Source organism: Carassius carassius, chromosome 8, assembly GCF_963082965.1.
Source record: "Carassius carassius chromosome 8, fCarCar2.1, whole genome shotgun sequence".
Taxonomy (NCBI): domain Eukaryota; kingdom Metazoa; phylum Chordata; class Actinopteri; order Cypriniformes; family Cyprinidae; genus Carassius; species Carassius carassius.
The window spans coordinates 30,618,818-30,644,119 of record NC_081762.1 but is presented as its reverse complement, the minus strand read 5'-3'; the positions used below and the strand labels follow the sequence as shown (position 1 = coordinate 30,644,119).

Genomic DNA, 25,302 nt, shown 5'->3' with positions numbered 1-25,302 from the left:
AACTGAGATATATTGGAGCAGCCTTCCCTGCGCTTAGCCTCCCTAACATGTTGTGGTCCCTAACAGATATAAAAGCATAAAATATCATTTCTATGAGCTATAGGCCTATGTAATTATTCGTTAAATATGTAGATTACTTTTACTATTTATATAATCTGCTTATACAATTTATGTAAACTGCTTTTATTTATTTTCCATTGCAACTTCAAACAGGTCTAAGGAGTTTGTTGTTTTCATGTAGCCTTGGCAACTAGCCTGAATAATATGCAGATGAAATGAAACCTGTCAACTCACCTCAACATGCCTTTTGCAATCATATAACCCGCCATGGGCAATGCTTGAATAAGACTGTCATTATGTTTGACACCTATAAGGGGTACACTTTCGTGTAGTCTGCCGTAAAATGTGTCTTATACTTTTTTTGTTTTGTGGCACTCTCCCTCTGCCATGGTGCTCCTGTTTCTAGATAGACATAACTGATAAATTTTGTTCGGGAGAAGAGATAAAAGCCCGCCCACACTGACAATTGATTGGTTGATTTGCAGAAACAGGCCAATCAGGATGCTCTTACATGCGCTTCGCACACACGCACATTAGCACACACACGCAAGATCTCTCGCTCCCTCTCCCTCTCTGCTGTGCGTGCGCTACACGGCTTGAAACACAGTATCTGTTTCGCATGCACGCTTTTGCTCGCTCGGTCTAGATTCCAGGAGATTTTAACTAATTTGCGGGTCTCAGGGAGCCGCTTTCAATAAACGGGAGACTCCCGGAACTTCCGGGAGACTTGGGATGTCTGATAAAGTTACGAGGATGTGACCACCTGAAGTGTTTCATTTCAGTGTATGAATAAATCCTATGATGGCATACTTCACATTACTCCACATTAGTTAAACATTCTGTAACTTCAAATCTTATTTTTATTTATTTATTTTTCCCCTGTTTAAAATCAACTAATTATGCCAAATTTGCAAATAATTCATAGTTTTGATCTAATTTGATGAGCAGCTTTGTTTGGGGACAGTTTATTTCTGGCGTTATTGTCGACTTGATTGTACAGACATTATTTGAAGAGAACTGAATCTTCATTGAACCGACTTTAGCTGAGATCTGGCTGTTTTCTATTGTGCCCCTGCATTATTATGATCACACGTTTTTCTCTGTTTAACGCTAAAGCTGCTTGACACTATCTGTATTGTATAAATGTGATTTGACGACTTCTCATACTGCAATAGCAACAGGATATTATATAACACTGATAACAAAATGATATTTACCTAAAATCCATTTTAGAAAACGAAACCTGCAAATGTCTTTTCAGTAAAACGGCTCGACTCTGTACTGTGTACTTGCAAAAAACTTACTTGGAGTAAAACATTCATAGATGGCTGTGATTTTTGTTTTATTTTATTTATTTATTTATTTTCTCTCAGATTCCTGAGTTATCAAACTTGAGGGACCGCGAGAGGGTGGAGCAGATATTAACATCCATGAGAAATGCTGGACCTAACACACTTCAGGTAATTATTTCTCCTAAATGTGTCAAGCCTGTTTTAGCACTTGTCTTTCACACCTCCGATCTGAATAAATCCTCAAGAAATGGGTGTGTAAAGTAGCAGTAAATTGGGAGCGTTAAAGAGTGGGAAGACAACAACCAGCAATACACAGACCTACAACACTCATTATACAGTAGTAGGGCTGCAACTAACGATTATTTTGATAATCGATTAATCTGGCGATTATTTTTACGATTAATCGGTTTATGTACTTATATTTTAGTTTTGCCCATTTTCCCCCAAGTAAATTATAAATAAAGGGTATTTATCATTCAGCATAGATTTTTAAGACATTTTAACCATTTTGCATTGTCATATCCTCATCAAAAATATACCATAATATATATAATAGTATGTGTTAGTAATCCTTTGTTGAACTCTTCTGCAATCAAAACACTGACCCATACTCTAGCAAATTTCACAAGGAGATTTCAAATAATGTTTTCACCATGGCAGTCCTTAGAGCTCCTAAAGTAGTTTAACATCCTGAACAAAGCTTATTAAGGAATCTTTAAGAACATATTTTCACGAAGAATAAGGATAAAACAGAATAAAATTGCAGTACATTGCATTTTATAATTTACGGGGAAACAGCTTTATAGCTTATGCTGTGAAATTGTAAACAATCCTTCGAAATCCTTCGAAATCCTTCAGGTTTCAAGTGCCAATGGCATGAAACCTGAATGGAACTCACAATTTAAAGTAAAATCCATCAGAAGGTTGTCCAGAAAAAAAAAATTGAACACACACAAAAAACCTGCTGTGTGAAAAAGAGCAGTGAATGAATACTTAGAAAAAAGTGCATTTCAAATATATTTAAACATTTACCTCTCTCATTCAGTCATAATTAAGCTGCAAGACTGAATTATGAACTGGTAAACGACAAACTGATCACAGAACATGTTTGTAAAGCTTTAAATGTTAACTGTTAAAAAGCAATGTTATCAGCTTTTACGACTTAACATTTGCAAACAACATTGTACTGGAGAATCTGCACAAATAAAAGTCTTAGGGACCGTTCACATATCGCGCCTAAAAACGCGTGGAAAACGCTAGGCGCACCGCTTTCTCCTTTTTTCCAAAGCGCTCGGGCAGAAGCGCCCCTGAGGCGTCTGCCTTTGCTAAGCAACCATGACGTGCTCTCTCCTTGAAGACGCGGAAATTTCAGCAAAGGATAAATGGATTTGCAGCTCTAAAAATCGCTTGCAGTAGCTCTGCTACTAAATTTATTTCAAAATGGAAATCCATATACAACTATGATCAGCTGTTCCCTCATCTTACGGCAAATAAAAGTTATTTAGCAACTAATCGATGACTAAATTAGTTGACAACTATTTTAATAATCGATTTTAATCGATTAAATCGATTAGTTGTTTCAGCTCTATACATAGTGTATATCAAACTGTGAGTATCACGGCTGGGGCCCGTTCTCAGTCTCTCTGGATTTGATTGTTGGTGATTTGGCATGACCTTAGATTGGTTAATCTCCGAAGCTCCTCCTGGAGTACCTGTTCGTAAGCTTAAACCTGCTCTGGAGCAGCTAGTTTCATGTAAGCAGGAGTAGATTGCATAATTTTTAGTAGAAGACTAGAGCCTTAAATTGGAGTAAATTAATGACTGTTTTCTTAATGTGTTTCTCTGCAAAGATAACTTTAGAAATGGTTCTCCAATAAATATATTAATGCATAGCTGTTCTTTCTTTTATTTTAAAGGAAGTTTAATTTTCATTTTCCTTCCTTTTTGCAAAAATACGTAAAAGCATACATAAACACAGTTTACACAACAGTGATCACACATGAGTATATAATTTGAAGGCAAGCAAGGTAGGCATTTCTCTTTTATATAATCTTTCTACATTCATTTCCATGCTTTGTTGAATAAAAGTGTACTTGAAGGAAAAACTATGAACACTATATTGCTTACAGGCAAACAAAGTTAAAGTATAAAAAATAATAGTTGAAATTCTTTATTGTCGATGTTGTTGATAATGTTGACTAATCATTTCGGCCCTATATTGGACTGCTCTGTTGAAGAGCACAGTAACCTCTTATATGTCAAAAGATCAAGGACATTTTTAGTTTCTCAGTTCATGACCCCTTTAAAATAAAAGTCTCACATAGTCAGATATGTAGTCATCAGGAGATCAGTGCCCCACTATGCTTGGTGTCCTCCTGCAGACTTCTTGCTGTTCTGGCTCCCTTCCCATTGTGCTTTTACCTAGCACAACCAGTGGAAGACATCACCAGCACTAAACTGCTCACTAAACCACGTGCACTAACACAAACCACTTTCAGAGACTTAAGCATTAGCCTTAGTGTTAGATTTTCTAAATTGCAGAACAAAGCAAACTTGTTGGAAATATTGTGGATGCTAAATGTATATTGTTGGATTGTATCAACGCTTTTTTGAATACAAGGCTTGGATGTTCTCGTGTAATGACTTGGGTATTTGATGGATGTTTGTTGTTTATGTTGTAGGTAATCTCAGATTTTGATATGACTCTCACAAGGTTCTCCTTCAATGGCAAACGCTGTCCTACATCGTATAGTAAGTACAACAATCACTAATTGTACTGTTCTCGCTGAGGTGTAACAACTCCAACTAAACAGTGAGATAAACTCTCTCTATTCATGAACATGAAGAAATCCGAAGTTCTTTTTATGTAGATTTATTTTCTTCACATTGAACTGAATCCATACATATGAGATGACTGATGAAAAATGAGAGAGTGAAACTAGAAAAAACAGACAGCAAAATACTGTAATTAGCTAAGCCATTTAGCTTTCATGAACATTTCTTTTACAGCACAAAATCAACTGCTTATAAGTTAACTTAGTCAGAACACAGATTATATACATACAAGCGATGCTTCTGCTGGGGAATCAACATTCAGGATGAATTTTCTCTGAAGAAATTACTGTTTTCATTTTTATCCAGTCTGCCGTTTCTATCGCGTTCTTTCATGCGTTTTTTTTTACTTCCGGTTTTTTTCTCAGTAAACAAACGTCAAAATAAGAGTCTGCATGAAACTGAAAGTATACCAAATTAAAGCATAAACTTTAAACTAATTAAACTTAAATGCCTGAAGGGCAGAACACTCCCCGTCTGACCTTAAAGGTCACTATTAACTACCAAATGTCTCTGAACATTCAGTGATTGGGCAGAAGAAGAACTACGTCTGACACTGGTCTCAAGAACACCCTCTCAGAACCTTGATCTGATGTCCTGAGCTCCACCTTCCTTACTTTACTGTCTCTCCCAGGGAAGACAGCTGTGATCCTTGCCATAGGCCACGTGTTACGTGCAGCTTGACTGTCTTTCAGGAGCACAATGTCCCCTTCTTTTAGGTCTCGTTGAGAATCTCGCCATTTCTGGCGGACTTGCAGGGTGGGGAGGAACTCCTGACGCCAGCGACGCCAGAATCTGTCAGCGAGAGCTTGGACTTGTTTCCATTGTCTGCTGAGAAGATCCTTCTGGGATCCCCAGAAGAACCCCAACCTTCTGGGTAAGTATCATTGAAGGAGACAATATGAACGGTGACTCTGGGTCGGTGGAGACTGGAAAGAGAGGCCTGCCATTGATTATCGCAGTCACTTCCATCATGAGTGTGCACAGGACGTCGTGGGTAAGTTGAATTTTCTCTTGAAGCAGGATTGCATCCAGGATCCTTCTTGATAAGCCTATCATACGTTCCCATGATCCACCCATATGGGACGCATGAGGAGGATTAAACGCCCATGAGCACCCTTGTTGACTCAAGAAGTTCTGCACTTTGAAGTCAGGTTGTTGTTGGCTTAATCCCAGTTCCTTTGCAGCGGCCACAAAATTAGTTCCGCAGTCCGATCTAATCTGCTTTGCAGGTCCCCGTATGGCAAAGAACCGTCTCAATGCATTAATGCAACTTGACGTGTCTAGGGAGTCGATGATCTCGATGTGCACAGCTCGGGAGCTCATACAGCAGAAGAGCATCGCCCATCTTTTGCTTTGGGCCTGTCCACCTCTTGTACGCCTGGAGACGATTTGCCATGGTCTGAGCACATCCACTCCTACATAGGTGAAGGGTGGACATGTGTGCAAGCGTTCTGGAGGCAAGTCTGCCATAAGTTGTTCCTCTGTTCTTCGACGTAACTTTCGACACACTACACATTTGTGCAAGACAGAGGTAATAAGACGTTTTCCACCTATGATCCAGAAGCCCGCTGCTCTCAGGGCCCCTTCTGTGAAGTGGCGGCCTTGATGCTTTACCTCTTCATGATACTGTCGCACCAACAGCAGAGAAATGTGGCTGGTCTTGGGCAAGATGATGGGGTTTTTTTCCTGAGTGCTCAAGTCAGCGTGCTTTAATCTGCCACCAACACAAATCAAATCACCTTCAAGAACAGGTCTGAGCTTGTGAAGAGAACTGTCTTTGGTTACAGCTTGTCCATGCTCAAGAACTGCGAGTTCTTTTGCATAAACATCTTCCTGTGCTGCTCTGATGATAATGTGTCTCGCCTGAGACAACTCATCCGGAGTACGTGGGAAGTTGCAGTGATGCCACCCTTTACATTTACTGGACTTGTTGTGTCTGTAAGCGCTGGCTATGTGGATGAGTAGGGCAATAGCCCTGATGAGGGAGCGCATACAAGAAAAGCACTGAAACCGTGCAGCGGTGAGGCCTCGGTTTTGAGTCTGAGTAAGAAAACTGCTCACTTCAGGTCGTATTTCCATGTCTGATTCTGGGTTAACAAGTTCAAACGTCCTGATTGTATGTGTGTCAGATGGGTTTGGCTTGTGTAAAAAGGCTGGTCCAGTGAACCACATAGTCTTTGTCAGTTGGGACGCAGGAACTGACCTGGATGCGTGGTCAGCCGGGTTGTCCTCTGTGTTGACGTAGAACCATTGGTTAGGTCTTGTTGATTGACGAATTCGTCTGACTCGATTGTGAACGTAGACGTAGAAGCGTTTTGTTTGATTGCAAATGTATCCAAGCACGACCTTGCTGTCACAATAGAGCTTGATTTCATCCAGCTTCAGGCCCAGTTCATCTTGGATGAGTTCGGCAACTTCTACGGCTAATACTGCGGCGCACAATTCCAACCGAGGAATGGTAGGTTCGGACTGTGGTGCCAGCTTAGCCTTCCCTAAAATGAATCCTACTTCGACTTGTCCCTCAGCTTGAATGGTCCTGAGATATGCCACAACTCCAATGGCTTTTGTGGACGCGTCAGAGAACACACATAGCTCTGTATGTACAGCATTGGAAAGTGACGTTGCTGTGTATGAACGTGGGATATGCAACTTACTTAAGTCATGGAGTGACTCACGCCATGCCTCCCATTGCTTCAGCTTTTGTTCTGGAAGAGGAGCATCCCAATCACTTGTATTGACACTGAATTCCCTCAAGAGACTTTTGCCCTCAATAGTCACCGGTGCGACCATGCCTAACGGATCGAAGACACTATTAACTGTTGACAGAACTCTCCTGCGAGTAAAGGGTTTCTTGTTTTTTGAGACTTTGAATGTGAAGGTGTCTGTCGTTGTCTCCCACAGCAGTCCCAAACTGCGTTGGGCTGGTGTTACTTCACCGCTTAGGTCAAGGTCTTTCAGAACAGCCCTGTCTTCTGGTGCAAAGGCCTGAAGCACAGCTTCTCTGTTTGAGGCAAACTTATGAAGCCTCAGGTTCGATTCACTAAGAGAGAGCTGCGTTCTCTGTAGCAGACTGACGGCTTCATCTTCAGTAGGCAAACTGATGAGACCATCATCTACGTAGAAATGTTCAACAAACTGCACCGTGTCTTCTCCATATTTATGTGCACCTTCATGGATGGCTCTCCTTAGTCCGTAGATGGCTACAGATGGTGACGGACTGTTGCCGAAAACATGAACCCTCATCCTGTAATCGATAATGTCCTTAGACATATCATTGTCTCTGTACCACAAAAACCTCAGGTAGTACCTGTGGTCACTGCGGACAAGAAAACAGTGGAACATCTGCTGTATGTCAGCGATCACTGCTACCTGTTCCTTGCGGAAGCGGATCAGCACCCCAATGAGTGAGTTATTGAGGTCTGGGCCTGACAGAAGAACATCATTTAGAGATGTGCCAAAATACTTTGCGCTGGAGTCAAACACCACGCGGATGTTTCCAGGCTTTTGAGGGTGGTAGACTCCGAAAGTAGGCAGGTACCAACACTCATCATTCTTCTCCAGTGGAGGAGCCACTTCTGCATGTCTGTTGTCAATTATTTTCTTAATGAATTCTTGAAACTGGTCTCTCATCTCAGTTTTTCTCCGCAACGTTTTCTCCAAGGAGGCAAAGCGAGTAAACACCTGTTCACGGTTGTTGGACAAGCATTGACGGGGAACTCTAAAGGGGAGAGGAGCGACCCAGTTGTTTGACTCATCTCTATGCATTTCTTGGTCCATGATTTTCAAAAAGATTGTGTCTTCCATGGACTGGGCGGGTTTGTTGTTGGACTCAGTCTCCCTGAAGACATGCAGTCCAAGGGCTTCCAACGATGCCTTCTTAGGTTTGTTCTTCTGCTCCTTACCATTGGACAAATCTTCGGTCAGCTTCATGAAGCCTTTACATGGTCTGAGAATGGAGGGTCGGCCATTCTCTAGCACGCTTGTCTTGAATGCACTCACATCTGGTTTGTGTGCATTTCCTAGGCACACGTCTCCTATCAAGACCCATCCCAAATCCAGTTTTTGTGCAAAGGGGGCGTTGTGAGGTCCGCTCACTTGCTGTCGGACTTTATGGACTCTTACCATGTCTCTGCCTAGCAAGAGGAGGATTTCCGCTTTGGGGTCGAGTTCTGGAATGTGTGCCGCTACACCTTGTAGGTGTGGATGATGACGGGCTGCATCGGGCGTTGGTATTTCAGAGCGATCAATGAGAATGTCATTACACTCAATTAGCGGCGGTAGCAATAGGCTAGTCTGCCCATCAAGCGATTCGACTTGGAAACCCTCTGCCTTTCTGCCGGACGTCTGAACCAATCCGGCACAGGTCTTCAGTGCATAGGGGAATGATTGGCCCTTGATGTTGAAAAGCTCGAAAAACTCTGAACGCACCAGTGAACGGTTACTTTGATCATCCAAAGTAACGTACATGTTGGTTGCCTTTTCACGTTGACCTTGAGGGTATATTCGCACCAGACAGATCTTCGAGCAGGATCTTGTGGTATGATCTGGACCACATACTTGGGTGCAGTGTGAGGAGATGGCTTTGCTGTCGCTAGCATGTTCCTCTACCTCCCCACCGTTGTCTGGTGGGGGTGTAGGCCTTCTGTAGACTTGAGGTGGTGGACCTGGATGCATAGCAGCATGATGTCGTTCGCTGTTGCACTCCAGGCACTTTACTGCTGCTTTACAGTCTCTTGCAAGATGACTAGCTGATATGCAGCACTTGAAACAAATACCATTCTCCTTGAGAATGCTCTTTCTTTCTTCAAGAGTCTTCCCTCTAAATACTCTGCATTTCCTTAGCGAATGTGGTTTGTTGTGAATGGGACAGTTTTTCTCTGGCCCACCGAGCCTTCTCTCAGGTGAGTTCGCAGGTGGATCTTTACCTGAAGAGATGTCTGTCTTGTGAACTGATATATTTCTTCCATAGTTATTTGAAACTACCCTGTCTGACTTCAGTCCGTTATTGCTGGCATATAAAAGGATGAAACTTGGATCATTCCTCCGCCGTGCTTCGTCACAGATGAAATCGGCAAAGTAATCGAATGGAGGGAAGTAGCCGTTATTATCTTCCTTAAATTTTGAGCCAACTGAGAGCCATTTCTCCTGTAGTCCGTGAGGAAGTTTCTCCACGATGGGCCCAATGCCTCTGGCGGTATCCAGGTAGGCCAATCCTGTGAGGTAATCTTCTTCTCTGGCACCCTGGATTTCCATAAGAAGATCGCCTAAGTCTCTCAGCTTCCCGTAATCTTTAGTTGAAATTCTTGGGAATTCATCCAATCTCTTAAACAGAGACTTCTCCATTACTTCAGGCACAGCGTAGCATTCTTGGAGGCGATTCCAGGCCTTTTTAAGTGCTGCATCTGGGTTTTCGATATGCACAGAGCGAATCCTTTTAATGTGTTTCACAGACTCTGGTCCGAGCCATTTAATCAGCAAATCTAACATTTTGGGGGAGGTGAGTCCTAAGCCTGTAGTAGCATTGCTAAATGATGACTGCCATGCTAAATAATTTTCAGGTTTATCATCGAATCGGTAGAGACTTCTACTCACTAAATCACGACGAGCCATGTACCGTGCCAGGTGTTCCGTTTCAGGTATTACGCTTGAGATGGGTGGTGCATACACAGGCACATATGATGGCGCTGTTGCTTTAAGTGGTGATTTGTGAGGATGTTGTGTTGTCTCGGGTTTTGTTGGGCATCCGTTGTCTCTAGCAGGTGTTGTGTGAAGTCCACCGCCTCCAATGGGTGTTGTATGATGTCCATCATATCTTACCAAACCTGTATGACCTCCATTAAGTGGTGTGCTGATTTGGGTTTCATCCCTAAATTTAGCCAGGTTGCTGAAGAATGACTTTGTCGGCGCTGTGTTATACTCAGATGGTCTGTTAAGGGTTTTTACCTCTTCTTGCCCATCCACTAACTGCAATTTGCCTTCTACAGGAGGATTCCATGTGACATAGCTCTCTTCTGACAATGTTGCCTCGTGTAATGTTGCATGTGCAGATAGTTGAGTTCGTGGTACGTTATGTTCAGTTTGTGCTTCAACATATTCATTAGTGCGTGTTACAATTTCATTTTGTAAATTTGCTTGGGAAGATACAGCGGTCTTACTTGAATCTTCTATATCTAACTCGGCTGCTTCTAATGCCTCAGCTTGGGCAATAGCCGCTGCTGCCTCTCTTTGAAGTTCAAGTGCGCCTAGTTCAGCTTCCAGCTTTGCTTTTCCTAATTGTAGCTCTGCTTCCTTCTCTGCCCTTTGTACCTTCAACTCTGCTTCTTTCTCGGCAAACGCTGCTCGTGCCTTCGCCGCCTCTGCTTTAGCGCGCGCCCTTACTGCTGCACTCGACGCTGACGAGTGAGAGCTCTTTGATCTTCTTGTCCGCGCAGATGCATTGTCAGTCCTTTCTGATTCCATTTTACTCTTTCTTGCTTCTCAAGACGTTGAAACTTCAGCTGGATTACGCTTTTTCACTGTACTGTTCTCGCTGAGGTGTAACAACTCCAACTAAACAGTGAGATAAACTCTCTCTATTCATGAACATGAAGAAATCTGAAAATCTTTTTATGTAGATTTATTTTCTTCACATTGAACTGAATCCATACATATGAGATGACTGATGAAAAATGAGAGAGTGAAACTAGAAAAAACAGACAGCAAAATACTGTAATTAGCTAAGCCATTTAGCTTTCATGAACATTACTTTTACAGCACAAAATCAAATGCTTATAAGTTAACTTAGTCAGAACACAGATTATATACATACAAGCGATGCTTCTGCTGGGGAATCAACATGCAGGATGAATTTTCTCTGAAGAAATTACTGTTTTCATTTTTATCCAGTCTGCCGTCTCTATCGCGTTCTTTCATGCGTTTTTTTTTACTTCCGGTTTTTTTCTCAGTAAACAAACGTCAAAATAAGAGTCTGCATGAAACTGAAAGTATACCAAATTAAAGCATAAACTTTAAACTAATTAAACTTAAATGCCTGAAGGGCAGAACACTAATATTTGCCTCTAGTTTTGCTGAGCTAGTTGTCCACCAATCAATTAGCCAGTTAGTGAGGTTAAGTGTTCTTGTTTAGTTTTTGTTTTGACAGCATGCTGGGTGTTTAGCTGTCTAGCTGTTTACTCTATCTGTGAAATGCTGCATCTTTAAATTCATTCATTTAAAATCTTTACATCCTTAGACATTCAGACAGGTGTCTTTGGTTAGATGTTTTTGTTTAGCTGATTTTGAAAATGTGTACTTTTGCAGGTCCCTGTGAGTAAAATTAAGCACTGAATGCTAGATTAAGGTTGTAAGTAGAGCTGAAACAACGAATCGATTTAATCGATAAAAATCGATTATTAAAATAGTTGTCAACTAATTTTGTCATCGATTCGTTGCTAAATAACTTTTATTTGCCGTAAGCGGCTCATTTCGTGCATATTTCAAATCTGCGGTGATCAAAGTGTGGCAGTAATGAGCCACCGGAGGTTTTACTCAGCCAGTACAGCAGGAGAAGTAGCGAATAGCCAATAGCTGGCCTCGTTTTATGTCACGTGCTTCCCGAACAGCATCTCTGCAGCATTTAGCGGGATGTGGGAGACTGGGAGTACTTTACTTTGAGCCTTCAAAAAAGAAGAGTAACCTGTAAACTCTGCACTACTGAACTGTTTAAGGGGACGTTCACATATTGCGTCTTTTGCGCGCTCAAGTTCGTTATTTCCAACACCGCACCGCATCGAGTTAAAAACATCTCAACTTTTCAGAATGCTGCAAGCGCATCGCGGGTCATGTGACAAGAACTAACCAATCAGCTTCATCCTTTCCCGTAACAACGTTAAAAGCTCAGTCAAGATGAAAGGAACAGCTGATCATAGTTGTATATGGATTTCCATTTTCAAATAAATTTAGTAGCAGAGCTACTGCAAGCGATTTTTTGAGCTGCAAATCCATTTATCCTTTGCTGAAATTTCCGCGTCTTCAAGGAGAGAACACGTAATGGTTGCTTAGCAAAGGCAGACGCCTCAGGGGCGCTTCTGCACGAGCGCTTTGGAAAGGAGGAGAAAGCGGCGCGCCTAGCGTTTTCCACGCGTTTTTAGGCATTATATGTGAACGGCCCCTAAGACTTTTATTTGTGCAGATTCTCCAGTACAATGTTGTTTGCAAATGTTTAGTCGTAAAAGCTGATAACATTGCTTTTTAACAGTTAACATTTAAAGCTTTACAAACATGTTCTGTGATCAGTTTGTCGTGCAGCCTAATTATGACTGAATGAGAGAGGTAAATGTTTAAAGATATTTGAAATGCACTTTTTTTTCTAAGTATTCACTGCTCTTTTTCACACAGCAGGTTTTTTGTGTGTGACTGTCCAATTTTTTTTTCTGGACAACCTTCTGATGGATTTTACTTTAAATTGTGAGTTCCATTCAGGTTTCATGCCACTGGCACTTTATTCGAAGGATTGTTTACAATTTCACAGCAAAAGCTATAAAGCTGTTTCCCAGTAAATAATAAAATACAATGCACTGCAATTTTATTCTGTTTTATCCTTATTCTTCGTGAAAATATGTTCTGAAAGATTCCTTAATAAGCTTTGTTCGGGATGTTAAACTACTTTAGGAGCTCTAAGGACTGCCATGGTGAAAACATTATTTTAAATCTCCTTGTGAAATTTGCTAGAGTATGGGTCAGTGTTCTGATTGCAGAAGAGTTTGACAAAGGATTACTAACACAATAAAACAACTCCAGGTATATTTTTGATTAGGATATGACAGTGCAAAATGGTTAAAATCTCTTAAAAATCTATGCTGAAGGATAAAGACCATTTATTAATAATTTACTTGTGGAAAAAATGGGAAAAACTAAAATATAAGTACATAAACCGATTAATCGATTAACCGTAAAAATAATCGACAGATTAATCGATTATCAAAATAATCGTTAGTTGCAGCCCTAGTTGTAAGAGTTTAACAAGCTTTCAACATAAATCTGTAAATCTTACCTGAAAATAGTGCTGTTAAACACTGAAAGCTGTAAATGACCTACAGAAAATGAATCCGGGTTAAAAGAGTTTATCTTGTGTGGAGTTCTTGTTTTATTAAAATGAGTACTAAATTGTATGCTTTCAGATATTCTGGAACATAGCAAACTGATCAGTGAAGACTGCAAAGCCAAGGTGAGAAGGCAAATGTTGTCCCTAATGAATATTTTAAACATAAATTTAGTTTTGACTGTAGTTTCTGTAACTATTAAGTTTACACTGTTATGTGTTTGGTGTTCACAGATTTACAACCACCTTAAGTAAATGAACAATGTGTGTTTTTTACCTATATACCTGTACCAAAATATCCCTGTTTATTCGTCAGTTCCAGGGCTTTTGTGATAACTTCAGATCATACGTTTTATTTCTGTTCATTTCTTTTCTGAAGCAGTTTCACGCAGTCCCTAATTGTCTTAAATGCTGTTTTTGATCATTTATTCTGTGTGCAGATTTTATGGTTAAAACGTACCTTAGAACTGTATAGATTTCTTTTTAATGACCAGGACAGTCTTCTTGAAATGTTTGAGGATTGTTTTTCTGCAGCTGAAGAATCTTCTGGACACTTTCTACCCTATAGAGATCGATTCCAAACGCTCAGTAGAAGAGAAGTTACCACTCATGGTTGAATGGTGAGAAACATCTTCTCATTGCACATCGTATCTCTCAACAACAAACAGAAAGTGATTCCTATGAGGGTGCAAGTCTGACCATTATTTGTTATATGGGTTGAAAGTGTATGTAGGAATGCACCAAAATATCTGCCAATAATCGGTATAAGCTGATAAAAGGAGTTATTTGCACCATTGACCAATTTTTTTAAATAGTTGATGATCAGAGCTGAAATCAACATGAATGAACATCAGAAGGGATGTTGAAAGATACAGACCACTTACTGAAGTGTATCATGTTAGCCGTAAAAAGAGATATATAATGCTAGTTACCTATAAAAACACTAGAGGGAACCAAAACAACATGTCTTAAACCACACAGTGAAAATCTAGTCAAGTCAAGTCACCTTTATTTATATAGCGATTTAAACAAAATACATTGCGTCAAAGCAACTGAACAACATTCATTAGGAAAACAGTGTCAATAATGCAAAATGACGGTTAAAGGCAGTTCATCATTTAAACTCAGTTCAGTTTAAATAGTATCTGTGCAATCAAGTCAACGATAGCAAATGATTAGTCCTACACTACATGCTGTATTAGGCTATATAGCAAACACTGAGGAATCAAATAAAAAAACATGAAAGAGGGCCTCCATAGCATAATGTGAGGTAAACAGCAAAGATAAGCTTAAAAAAAAAAGTAAACCTGCCGGTGACGGTGTTTGCATGTTGTTGTTTTTTTTTCAAAAAAATACCAACATATTCACCTTCTCAATTTTTCAATTACTTTCAAAAAGTGGTAGCGACAATATCGACCCTGGGAAAAAGTGGTGGGGACATGTCCCACCCACAAATTACACCTATGGGAAGATCTGACTCAAACATTCGCTTTTCTCCCAACATTTTCCCATCATTAAGGACTCATTTAAGGAGCGTGTTTACGAGGTTACTCGCAATAACCGCACATTTTCACATAATTGTGTGCGTTTCTGTCTGCTGTAGTGGCTCAGTGTATGTGGAAAGTTGAATGTGAAGCCTTTCAAACTCCATTTCACAATCAACTTTGTCCAGTCTCTGTGCTATTTCTCGCTAGTGGATATGACAGATAGCACGGTCATTATACTCATTTAAATTAGAGTTGCAGATACATCATAATCCCCTCACATGAGCGCTTTTCGGTGAGTGTCTTCCTTTTCTTTTTCATCTGTGAAACAACGGCCCGGCCAGTGTTAACACCTTGTGTACAAACTAATTGGAGCAAACACTTTGCAAACCTAATCATGCCATGATTTTTTAAAGCTTTCTTCTGGCAAGCATTTTTTTAAACATGCCATACTTGTCCCATATTTTACTGTCATGAACTTTAGCATTTAACATGTTAAGGCCTGTGGAGCCTACGGTAATGTTCTTGGGTTGACTGTCTCTTTTCTGAGTGTTACACGGTCTGTTCTTGGGGTGAATTCACTGGAATGTCCACTTCTGGGAGGATTGGTATCTTTTTGAATGTTTTCCACTTGTGAATAATATACCTCACTGTCGAATGAAGGGATTTCATTGTGTTCATTGTGTTAACACACACTTGAAGGCTCCAGACCAGCAAACCAAAACATCTACTTTTATAGAGGTGCTTACACTTTTTGATGATCAGTTGATTAAATGCAATTGATTAGCAGTGCCTTACTGCTGCTTACCCTCTTAATTCTTATTTTAACATTAAGGGTGTCCTAATCTTTTCACCCATGGCTTTTCCATTTTGGCTTTTTCCAATATTATTATTATTATATTATTTTATTTTTTTTGGTTAAAGAAGCAATGACACAGTGCTATATGCCATGTGTTGTTGTTCATCTGAGGTTTTATTTTCAAATTTTAAAACCTAGATCGAACCAGTTATTTTAAGAAAAAAATCAATAGGATGTCCTTACTTTCTGAAAGTTTGGTATCACTTGATCCACGGATGTTTACCAGAAACAACATTTTTATCCATTATATTGATTTCAAATGAGTTGTTACTCAAAATGCTTTTTCAGCATTCTGATCCTCTTTTATCACAGTATAGTAATAGAATCTTTCATGGACATATTCACGTTTAAACGCTGTATATATAAACAACGTAGTATTCAGTGCATTTGACTTCTAGATTTGTAAATTAAGTTGTTCAAGCAAGTGCTAACACTTTTAAACGCAGCTTAAGCCTACTTACAATAAAAGTAAGCTATCACAAACATTTTAAATTAAAACATCCCTCTGACAGAAACGGTTTAATCCTCTGCCTTTTCTTTTGCATTTACATCGTTATTACAAGAAATCCTGCTGTCCTTAAAGAGCTTTGATTTTCTACCTTCACATTTTTTATGATGCCTTGTTTATCTAAAAGGGCACTTTTCCTTGTTTTAAACCTAGCCAAAAAGCTAAGCGTTGACTGAGAAACACAGTAGACTTTAATTATATCTATTTATTTTGAAACCACTACATTTTTGTCTCAGTCAATGTTCATTTTTACCACAAACAATGCACTATCACTTTAATTCAGCATGTGCAGCACAGCAAAAATAGACTGGGTGCAGAAATGATTTCTGCACTGCTGCAGATGGACCACTCTACGTGCTGTGTGAATGCTTGAAACCATTAACAAGTGTACAGAAAAAATACACACCGCATATAAACTGCAGACGGAGTATGTGTGAAACAGGTGTGAGGGTGAGGAGCTTTTTGTGGTCTCTGTGTTATGACTGTGTTGAATGCCAAGGTGTAATAAATACCATTCTCATTGGCTATGTTTACATGCACAATTTTTGGTTGAATCGGACTGAATTAATTCCGATGGATGAATATGATTGTAGTGTTTGTCTGTAAACTTTAGCATGATGTGGAAAAAAATATTGGAGTCAGTTTGTTACTTTATTAGATAAATTGTTCAGGGCTCCAAACTGCGACTAAAACGGTGGCATTTGCGACCATAAATATTAAAATGCGAGTGAAGTTTTTGCTGAGGTCGCCACTGGCGACTAGGCCTATGTATTTACATGTTATCTCTTAAAAAAATGTAATGCCTTTTTTTGTGATTGTTTTGCATTCACATCTTTTGTTATGTTCGCGCATTGAGAGAATGCGCATCAAAGTTTTAGTGGGAAAAAGAGTTTTAAACAGTCCTCATCTGCCGCGCAGCAGCGGTGACACACACCTGATAAACGCGCGAGAGAGAGAAATGATGGAGACTTGAAGAGAAAGTGCAGAAAAACAGCGTCTATTTCGTTCATAACTTAAACAAACAACAGGTAAAGCTGTCATCTGTGTGGATATTGGCAATATCGTTAACAGTTCTCGTTTATAATCATAAGGCTTCTTCTTCATCTTAGTCCATGCTGTGTTCTGTTAATGCATGAACTTCATTATTTGAACTGCACTTGCCGTCCAGTAATCACAAAAAGCTTTGTGCTTTGTTACTTTTTAATTTACAAAGTATCAGCTTTAAAATTATTCCAAATTCATAACAAAATTCAAACAATAAATACAGTTTTGGTGCTGTTTAAGGGGCCGTTCACATATCGCGCCTTTATTTTTAAGAGAATATGAGAACGTTTACAGGATGCATTGAGGAGGACCCCAAACTATACTCGGGGGCCAAGTGATGCTTATGGTGTCAGGAGAAAGCAGGCTGGATTCAGATGCGGGTAAACAAGGCTTTATTCGAAACAGAGGAGAAGAGTCACGGTTCACAGGTTACACTCGCAGTGACAGGATGAGTAGCAGATGAGTCACGTTTCAAAGGTTTCACTCGCAGTGACAGGATGAGTAGCAGATGAGTCACGTTTCACTCGCAGTGACAGGATGAGTAGCAGATGAGTCACGTTTCATAGAAGTACGTATAACCGCCGGACCGGAGGGATGAACAGCTGGAAGCTACTAGGAGCTCAAGGCTTGTAAGAACAAGGGCAGAGGAATCAACTAAACACACGGGAGCCTGAGGACAAGACACGACAAGGTGAGTTCAAAGAGCTGCTAGATGATCGGAGCTATTGGTATGAATAACAACAGTCTGACAATAGACAGAGAAACACAGGGAATAATAAAGGGGAAAAAATTAGAGGGACATAGAGAACAGGTGGCGAGCAATTAAGGTTAACAACGGGGAAACAAGGGAGGCGGGGAAAACACAAACAGGCAGACGCGGTGAGCTGTCAAACCATCCCAACACACACACACCCACACCAAAAAGACAGGTGATTAGCCCCGAGACCTGACAGTACCCCCCCTCCCAGGAGCGTCACCTGGCGCTCTAGGAAGGGGCCTACCTCGATGCCGCCGGAAGTCCTCAATCAACGAGCGGTCCAGAATGTCCCGGGACGGCACCCAACACCTCTCCTCTGGACCATACCCCTCCCAGTCCACAAGATACTGAAACCCCCTGCCGCGGCGCCGCTCATCGAGTAATCTCTTAACCGTATAGGTAGGAGATCCATCCACAAGACGAGGGGGTGGGGGGGTGGGGCGACTGCAAGCAGGATTAAGGGGGGAAGAGAACACAGGCTTGACCCTGGAAACATGAAACACCGGGTGAACCCGACCAAGAGTAGGAGGGAGCTTGAGCCTGATCGCCACCGGACTAACCACCTTGGTGATGCAGAAAGGCCCAATGAATCTGGGTGCCAGCTTACGAGAAGGCGCCCGGAGAGGCAGATCCTTGGTAGAGAGCCAAACCCGTTGACCACACACATAGGTAGGAGGAGAGGACCGGCGACGATCAGCTGCAGCTTTGGTTCTGTCAGAGGTTTGGACCAAAATCCTCCTGACTCTCTCCCAGGTGCGACGGCAGCGCTGGACGAAAGCCAGAGCGGATGGAACCGCTGCGTCGGGTTCCTGTGATGGGAACAGAGGTGGATTATAACCAACAGCACACTCAAAAGGGGACATACCTGACGCGGCCGCAGGAAGGGTGTTATGGGCGTATTCTGCCCAGTAGAGCTGCTGACACCAGGAACTCGGATTGTTGGATGCTAGACAGCGGAGCATTCTTCCTAGATCCTGGTTGGCTCGCTCACACTGCCCATTGGTCTGAGGATGAAAACCAGATGACAGACTAGCAGAGGCCCCAATCTGTCTACAAAATTCCCTCCAGAACCGGGAGACGAACTGGGGACCCCTATCTGAAACAACATCCACCGGTAACCTGTAGAGACGGAAGACGTGATCCACCACCAGTTGGGCGGTCTCCCGGGCGGAGGGTAGCTTGGGCAGGGGAATAAAATGAACCGCTTTGGAAAAGCGATCCACCACCATGAGAACTACAGTGTTTCCCTTCGAAGGAGGAAGCCCAGAGACGAAATCAAGGGCAATGTGTGACCAAGGACGGGAAGGGATAGGAAGAGGATGCAGTAGACCATCAGGAGGGTGATTGACAGGCTTACTTTGGGCACATGTGGGGCAGTCCAACACAAACTGTCTAACATCCGCGGCCATAGTAGGCCACCAAAAACGCTGTCGGATGGCAGACAACGTTCTCCGAATACCTGGATGGCAGACTAACCTGGATGAGTGACCCCACTCAAGGACCTCAGAGCGCAGCGCAGCCGGCACCGGCAACCTGCCCGCCGGACACTCTCCCGGCACCTGCACCCCTCGACCGGCCTCCTCAACTCGCTGCTCGATACCCCACGAAAGAGCCCCGACCACCACCCCCTCAGGAAGGATGGCCTCGGCCGCAAACTCCCCTCCCGAAGCACCGAACAGGCGAGAGAGGGCATCAGGCTTGGTGTTCTTTGATCCCGGCCGGTACGAGAGGGTGAAGTTGAATCTGGCAAAGAAGAGCGCCCAGTGGGCCTGACGCGAGCTCAGCCTCTTGGCCGAACGGACGTATTCAAGGTTCTTGTGATCCGTCCAGACCAAGAAGGGCTGCGCTGACCCCTCCAACCAATGACGCCACTCACCCAAGGCCAATCGTACCGCCAGCAGCTCTCTGTTGCCGATGTCATAGTTACGTTCTGCAGGGCTGAGACGACGAGAGAAGAATGCACAAGGATGAACCTTCCCATCATGGAGGGAACGCTGAGATAGAACTGTGCCAACCCCAACGTCCGAAGCATCAACCTCGACAATGAACTGGGCCTCCGGATCTGGAACCATCAGAACAGGTGCAGAGACAAAACAGGACTTTAAAATGTCAAAGGCTACCTGCGCTTCCCGGTTCCACCTGAAGGACACCTTAGTGGAGGTTAAGGCTGTCAGCGGTGCAGCGATCTGACCAAAATTCCGGATGTAACGCCGGTAGAAGTTGGCAAAACCCAGGAAACGCTGCAGAGCCTTCCGGGAGTCAGGGACCGGCCACTGGGCAACAGCTTCAATCTTAGCGGGATCAGGCTTGATCCCCTCCGTAGAAATAATATGGCCAAGGAACGTAACAGACTCAGCGTGGAATTCGCACTTCTCCGCCTTGACAAACAACTGGTTCTCTAGTAACCGCTGGAGAACCCGTCTGACATGCTGGGTGTGTAATTGGAGAGAAGAAGAAAAAATCTAAATATCATCCAAATACACAAAGACAAATTGATTAATCATGTCACCCAACACGCTGTTGACGAGTCCCTGGAAAACGGCTGGAGCATTGGTCAGACCAAACGGAAGAACCAAGTACTCGTAGTGTCCCGAAGGGGTGTTAAATGCCGTCTTCCACTCATCCCCCTCCCGAATGCGCACCAAGTGGTAGGCGTTGCGCAGGTCTAACTTGGTGAAGACCCGAGCTCCCTGTAATAATTCAAAAGCAGAAGACATTAAAGGTAGGGGGTACCTGTTCTTGATCGTAATGTCATTCAAACCTCTGTAATCAATACAAGGCCGCAGGGAGCCGTCCTTCTTCTGAACAAAGAAAAACCCTGCACCAGCGGGAGAGGAGGAATGGCGGATGAGCCCAGCCTGAAGTGATTCACGTATGTACTTGTCCATGGCCTCTCTCTCAGGACCTGAAAGGGAATATAAACGACCCTTAGGCGGAGAAGAGCCCGGGAGGAGATCAATGGCACAGTCGTAAGGGCGATGCGGAGGTAGCGAGGTGGCCCGGGCCCTACTGAAGACCGCCCGAAGATCATGGTACTCCGCCGGAACACAAGTCAGGTCAGAGGGATCCTCCTGAGGAACACAAGACACAGAGACAGGACAAAAAGCAGCACCCAAACATGACACGTGACAAGACTGACTCCAGGCTAAAACAGAATTACTAACCCAATCAATGTGGGGATTGTGCTTGTGCAACCATGGGTGTCCCAGAATTAAAGGAGCCTTAGGGGAATCAATAATAAACAGTTCAATCCGCTCATGATGACTGCCAGCAATATGGAGGTCTATCTTAGGAGTGACGTGGGTGATGGTGGTAAGGGGACGGCCAGCTAATGACCATGCTGAAACGGGACTAACTAAAGGAACAAGCGGGATTCTCCAACGTTGAGCAGAGGCAGCATCAAGGAAGTTCCCCTCAGCCCCTGAGTCCACAAGGGCGAGTCCAGTGTGTAAACGACTCTGGAAGGAGAGTTGGAACGGCAGCTGAGTGCGTGCTGCAGGTGAGCTTGAGCTGAGAACCGTGCCCACCAGGACTCTCCGCCTCACTGGTGGGCCCTGGCTTTTAACGGACACTGAAGGGCAAAGTGGCCTCCCTTGCCGCAGTATAGACACGCCCCCGACAACAGACGCTCCTGCTTCTGCCGTGGTGTAAGCCGTAGACGACCCAACTGCATGGGCTCCTCTTCCGAGGGCTGTCGGCCGGCTGAACTGGCAGAGGAGGACTCTAGGTGGCGCCACGGGGCGGGTGTTTGCCGTTGTTGGTGGCGCCGACTAAGACGACCCTCAATGCGGAGCGCGAGACTAATGAGCCTATCCAATTCCCGCGAGAGCTCTATGGCCGCGAGTTCATCCGAAATGGCGAAATCCAACCCCTCAAGAAAACGAGCGCGCAGCGCGCTCTCATTCCAGCCGCATGCCGCAGCTAAAGTCTGGAACTGGATAGCATAGTCAGTGACAGAGCTCCTCCCCTGAGACAGTCGTGATAACTGGGCCGCCGCCTCGTCACCCTGAGCAGAGCGATCAAACAATTTGGCCATCTCTAGACTGAAATCCGAGAAGGTGGCACAACAGGGAGCCCGCGATCTCCATACGGCGATTCCCCATTCACGGGCACGGCCCGAGAGGAGTGTAAGGACATAAGCCACCTTGGTCTCTTCATTTGCGTAACGCCGGGGCTGCAGAGAAAACACCAGCGAGCATTGGGAGAGAAACGCTTGACAGGCGTTAGGATCGCCATCGTAGACCGGCGGATTGTTGGCATGGGGTTCGGACTCGTGTGACATACTGATGTGAGGAACGGGCCCCCGGCTCGTTGCCTCTCGCTGAAGATCGTCCACCCGTGTGAGGAGTTCGGAGACTCGGGCACTGAGAACGTCCACATCCTGCGCGGTGGTGCTGAGCTGGGTGGCATGCTGCCCTAACAACACTCCCTGTTGAACGAGAGCCGAGCGAAGCGGATCAGATCCCGCTGAATCCATAATCTGGTCAGACTGTTCTGTCAGGAGAAAGCAGGCTGGATTCAGATGCGGGTAAACTCAAGGCTTTATTCGAAACAGAGGAGAAGAGTCACGGTTCACAGGTTACACTCGCAGTGACAGGATGAGTAGCAGATGAGTCACGTTTCACTCGCAGTGACAGGATGAGTAGCAGATGAGTCACGTTTCACTCGCAGTGACAGGATGAGTAGCAGTTGAGTCACGTTTCATAGAAGTACGTATAACCGCCGGACCGGAGGGATGAACAGCTGGAAGCTACTAGGAGCTCAAGGCTTGTAAGAACAAGGGCAGAGGAATCAACTAAACACACTGGAGCCTGAGGACAAGACACGACAAGGTGAGTTCAAAGAGCTGCTAGATGATCGGAGCTATTGGTATGAATAACAACAGTCTGACAATAGACAGAGAAACACAGGGAATAATAAAGGGGAAAAAATTAGAAGGACATAGAGAACAGGTGGCGAGCAATTAAGGTTAACAACGGGGAAACAAGGGAGGCGGGGAAAACACAAACAGGCAGACGCGGTGAGCTGTCAAACCATCCCAACACACACACACCCACACCAAAAAGACAGGTGATTAGCCCCGAGACCCGACATATGGTCCATGATATTGGTACAGATTTTGTGTAATAAACAACGCATGACTGTATGTTTCAAGTTGGAAAAGACATTTAGCTCCCACTTTAAGCGAACCTTCATTCCCAGGTCATCTACAAGATGGATTAAAATGCTGATAAAGTCAAGAAAAGATGGGACATAAACACATCAGTATGATTAAAAAGTTAAAATGTAAAATAAATAATTTAAATAAAACACATAAAACATGTTTATTCTGTGGCACCTAAAAAAATCATTTGGCACCTAAGTTTTTTTCTTATAGGAGCCAATGGCTCCTTACTCGATTTTTTTGTTTGGAGCCCTGCCTTCCACCATGAGGTTGCTGTGGCCATGGACAAGTTGGACAGTCAGTTTTATTGTGCCCGGGCTGTCCAAAGCCCCAGCACAAACCTGGAGGCCTGCCTCTGCCTCTTTGGCCTTGTTGTATGGGTTTTTTTCTCCATCCCATTTGTCCTGGCTGTTGAGTTTAAACATTTATTATGGGCACAGAGTTCAAGTGTTCATTTGGAGGGACTGCTGTAAGTGGGCTTGACTGAAGAGTTGGTTGTGGAGCAATTACTGGAGGCATTATAGTCATTTGTTCTGCTGCTGCATTTGTTACTGAACCTTGAATATTTTTCTTATTTTTCTTTGTGAGTTCTTAAAGCTGCTTTTTACCGCTGGCGGCATAGCATCAATCACAGCTTGTCTAAACAATGTTGCCATTAATGGGTCTCCCTCGGGGTCCCCCTCAGTTTCTTGTTTCCACCTTTTCAGCTGTTTCTGAACATATGTGGTTGGATTTTCTCTGTCCCCATCCTCTTCTCCCTTCAGTGATTTAGGATTCAGTCTGATCGGATACTCCGCACACAATGCCTGCCATACTGCTGGGCGGAATGCATCAAAAACAATCCCATCCATATTATGAGAGTTCACTGCTCTGTTTAAAGTCGTTGTAAGAAGAATTTCATCCAACTTTGTCCCTCCAATAATTTTAGCCAGTAGAGCTTTAACATCACCCACTGACAATAGCTTTCCCATTGTTTCCTCCTCAAACATCCTAATCCATTTCCCCGCTCCCTCATGAATATCAGGAAGGCAGGTGACAAGCCCCACGAGGTCCTGTGAAGCTCAGGGGACATACTGTCCCTGCTCACCCTTGATTGATTAAAATTGGGAGCTGTGCGGCCAGTGGTCTAAGTGTCCCTTTTTCTCTGCCCTGTTCCCATTTACCGTTATCAAGTAACTCCTCTGCCTGATTCTCATCCTCACTACCATAGAACAACTTACTCTTTCCTCTCTCCAACTTATTTACCTCTTGTATTCTTTTCCCTGATTCTCTAATTTTCTCTTTCATTTCTTCTTCCATAGCTTGTACTTGTGCTACAATATCTCTATCTTTCCTCCTCTTTTTTTCTAATCCTTCCTCAAACCAGGTTTTATCTTCCCGATTAGCTTTCATTTTTTCTAATGCTGTACGTGCTTGCCTGTAACAATCAAGATGCAAACTTTCTGCAATTTCCTTTCTGGGTTACCTCTGTGTTTTTACAGCTGGTTCCTCTCTATCATCCATCTCTATCTGCCCTTCTAACTCTAGTTCTCCTGTTACTTCCACTGTTCCCTTGAGTATTGGGAACTCTCCTTGTACTGGCAAATAGGGGGGAGGCTCTGAAAATAACTTTTCTTTTCTTATGTTATCTTTCTCTGCCCCTTCAGGATTTTCCTAGCCTGTTTAAGACTATTCAACATATCCTCACCTTCTTTTTTAAACAGGGCAATTACTTCTTTCTCTTCTTCCCTCTTTGTCTCATTTTTCGCTTTTCATATTGATGCTTGTAGTTTTTATAGTTTTTTTTATCAGTTTCCATTTCCTCACACAATGCCACATCAAATGTCCCTTCTTTGGCCATTTTGTCATCATATTTTTTGTTCTCTTCTGCCATTTTTTTAGATTTTGTTTATTTGCTCTTTACACAGTGGATATTTTAATCCAATTATTTCCACTGGTGTGGCTGCCATATCTTCATTTATATTATTACCATCAAAAATCAACTGTTTAGTTTTATATAGTAACTTGGTTACAATCTCTTCTTTTCCTTTCACTTAATTTAACTATATTTTTACCAATTTTACCCTACTTTTTATTCTTTACTATGTGTCATACCTCTTTTGAATTTAGTTTATTTTGTCTCATGCATTTACACTTTTTTTTATATTATTATTTGACTGTCTATTTTATTTGCTCTATTTTATTATCACTTTTTAGATAACAATTTCTAACAATAATTCT

General features: G+C 42.9%; 1 protein-coding gene and 1 long non-coding RNA gene across 2 annotated transcripts in view; one reads left to right on the top strand and one right to left on the bottom strand.

The window, feature by feature from the left end:
- LOC132145718 (uncharacterized) overlaps positions 1 to 25,302 on the bottom strand; it is a 383,521-nt gene that overhangs the window by 266,651 nt on the left and 91,568 nt on the right. The window lies entirely within an intron of this gene.
- The window catches only part of LOC132145715 (cytosolic 5'-nucleotidase 3-like), a 62,932-nt gene that overhangs the window by 14,343 nt on the left and 23,287 nt on the right, over positions 1 to 25,302 (top strand). Inside the window, exons 2-5 of the mRNA XM_059556939.1 lie at positions 1,434 to 1,520; positions 4,034 to 4,103; positions 13,346 to 13,392; positions 13,801 to 13,886. Of these exons, the coding sequence (XP_059412922.1) occupies positions 1,434 to 1,520; positions 4,034 to 4,103; positions 13,346 to 13,392; positions 13,801 to 13,886 (290 nt within the window). The remainder of the gene's footprint in view (positions 1 to 1,433; positions 1,521 to 4,033; positions 4,104 to 13,345; positions 13,393 to 13,800; positions 13,887 to 25,302) is intronic.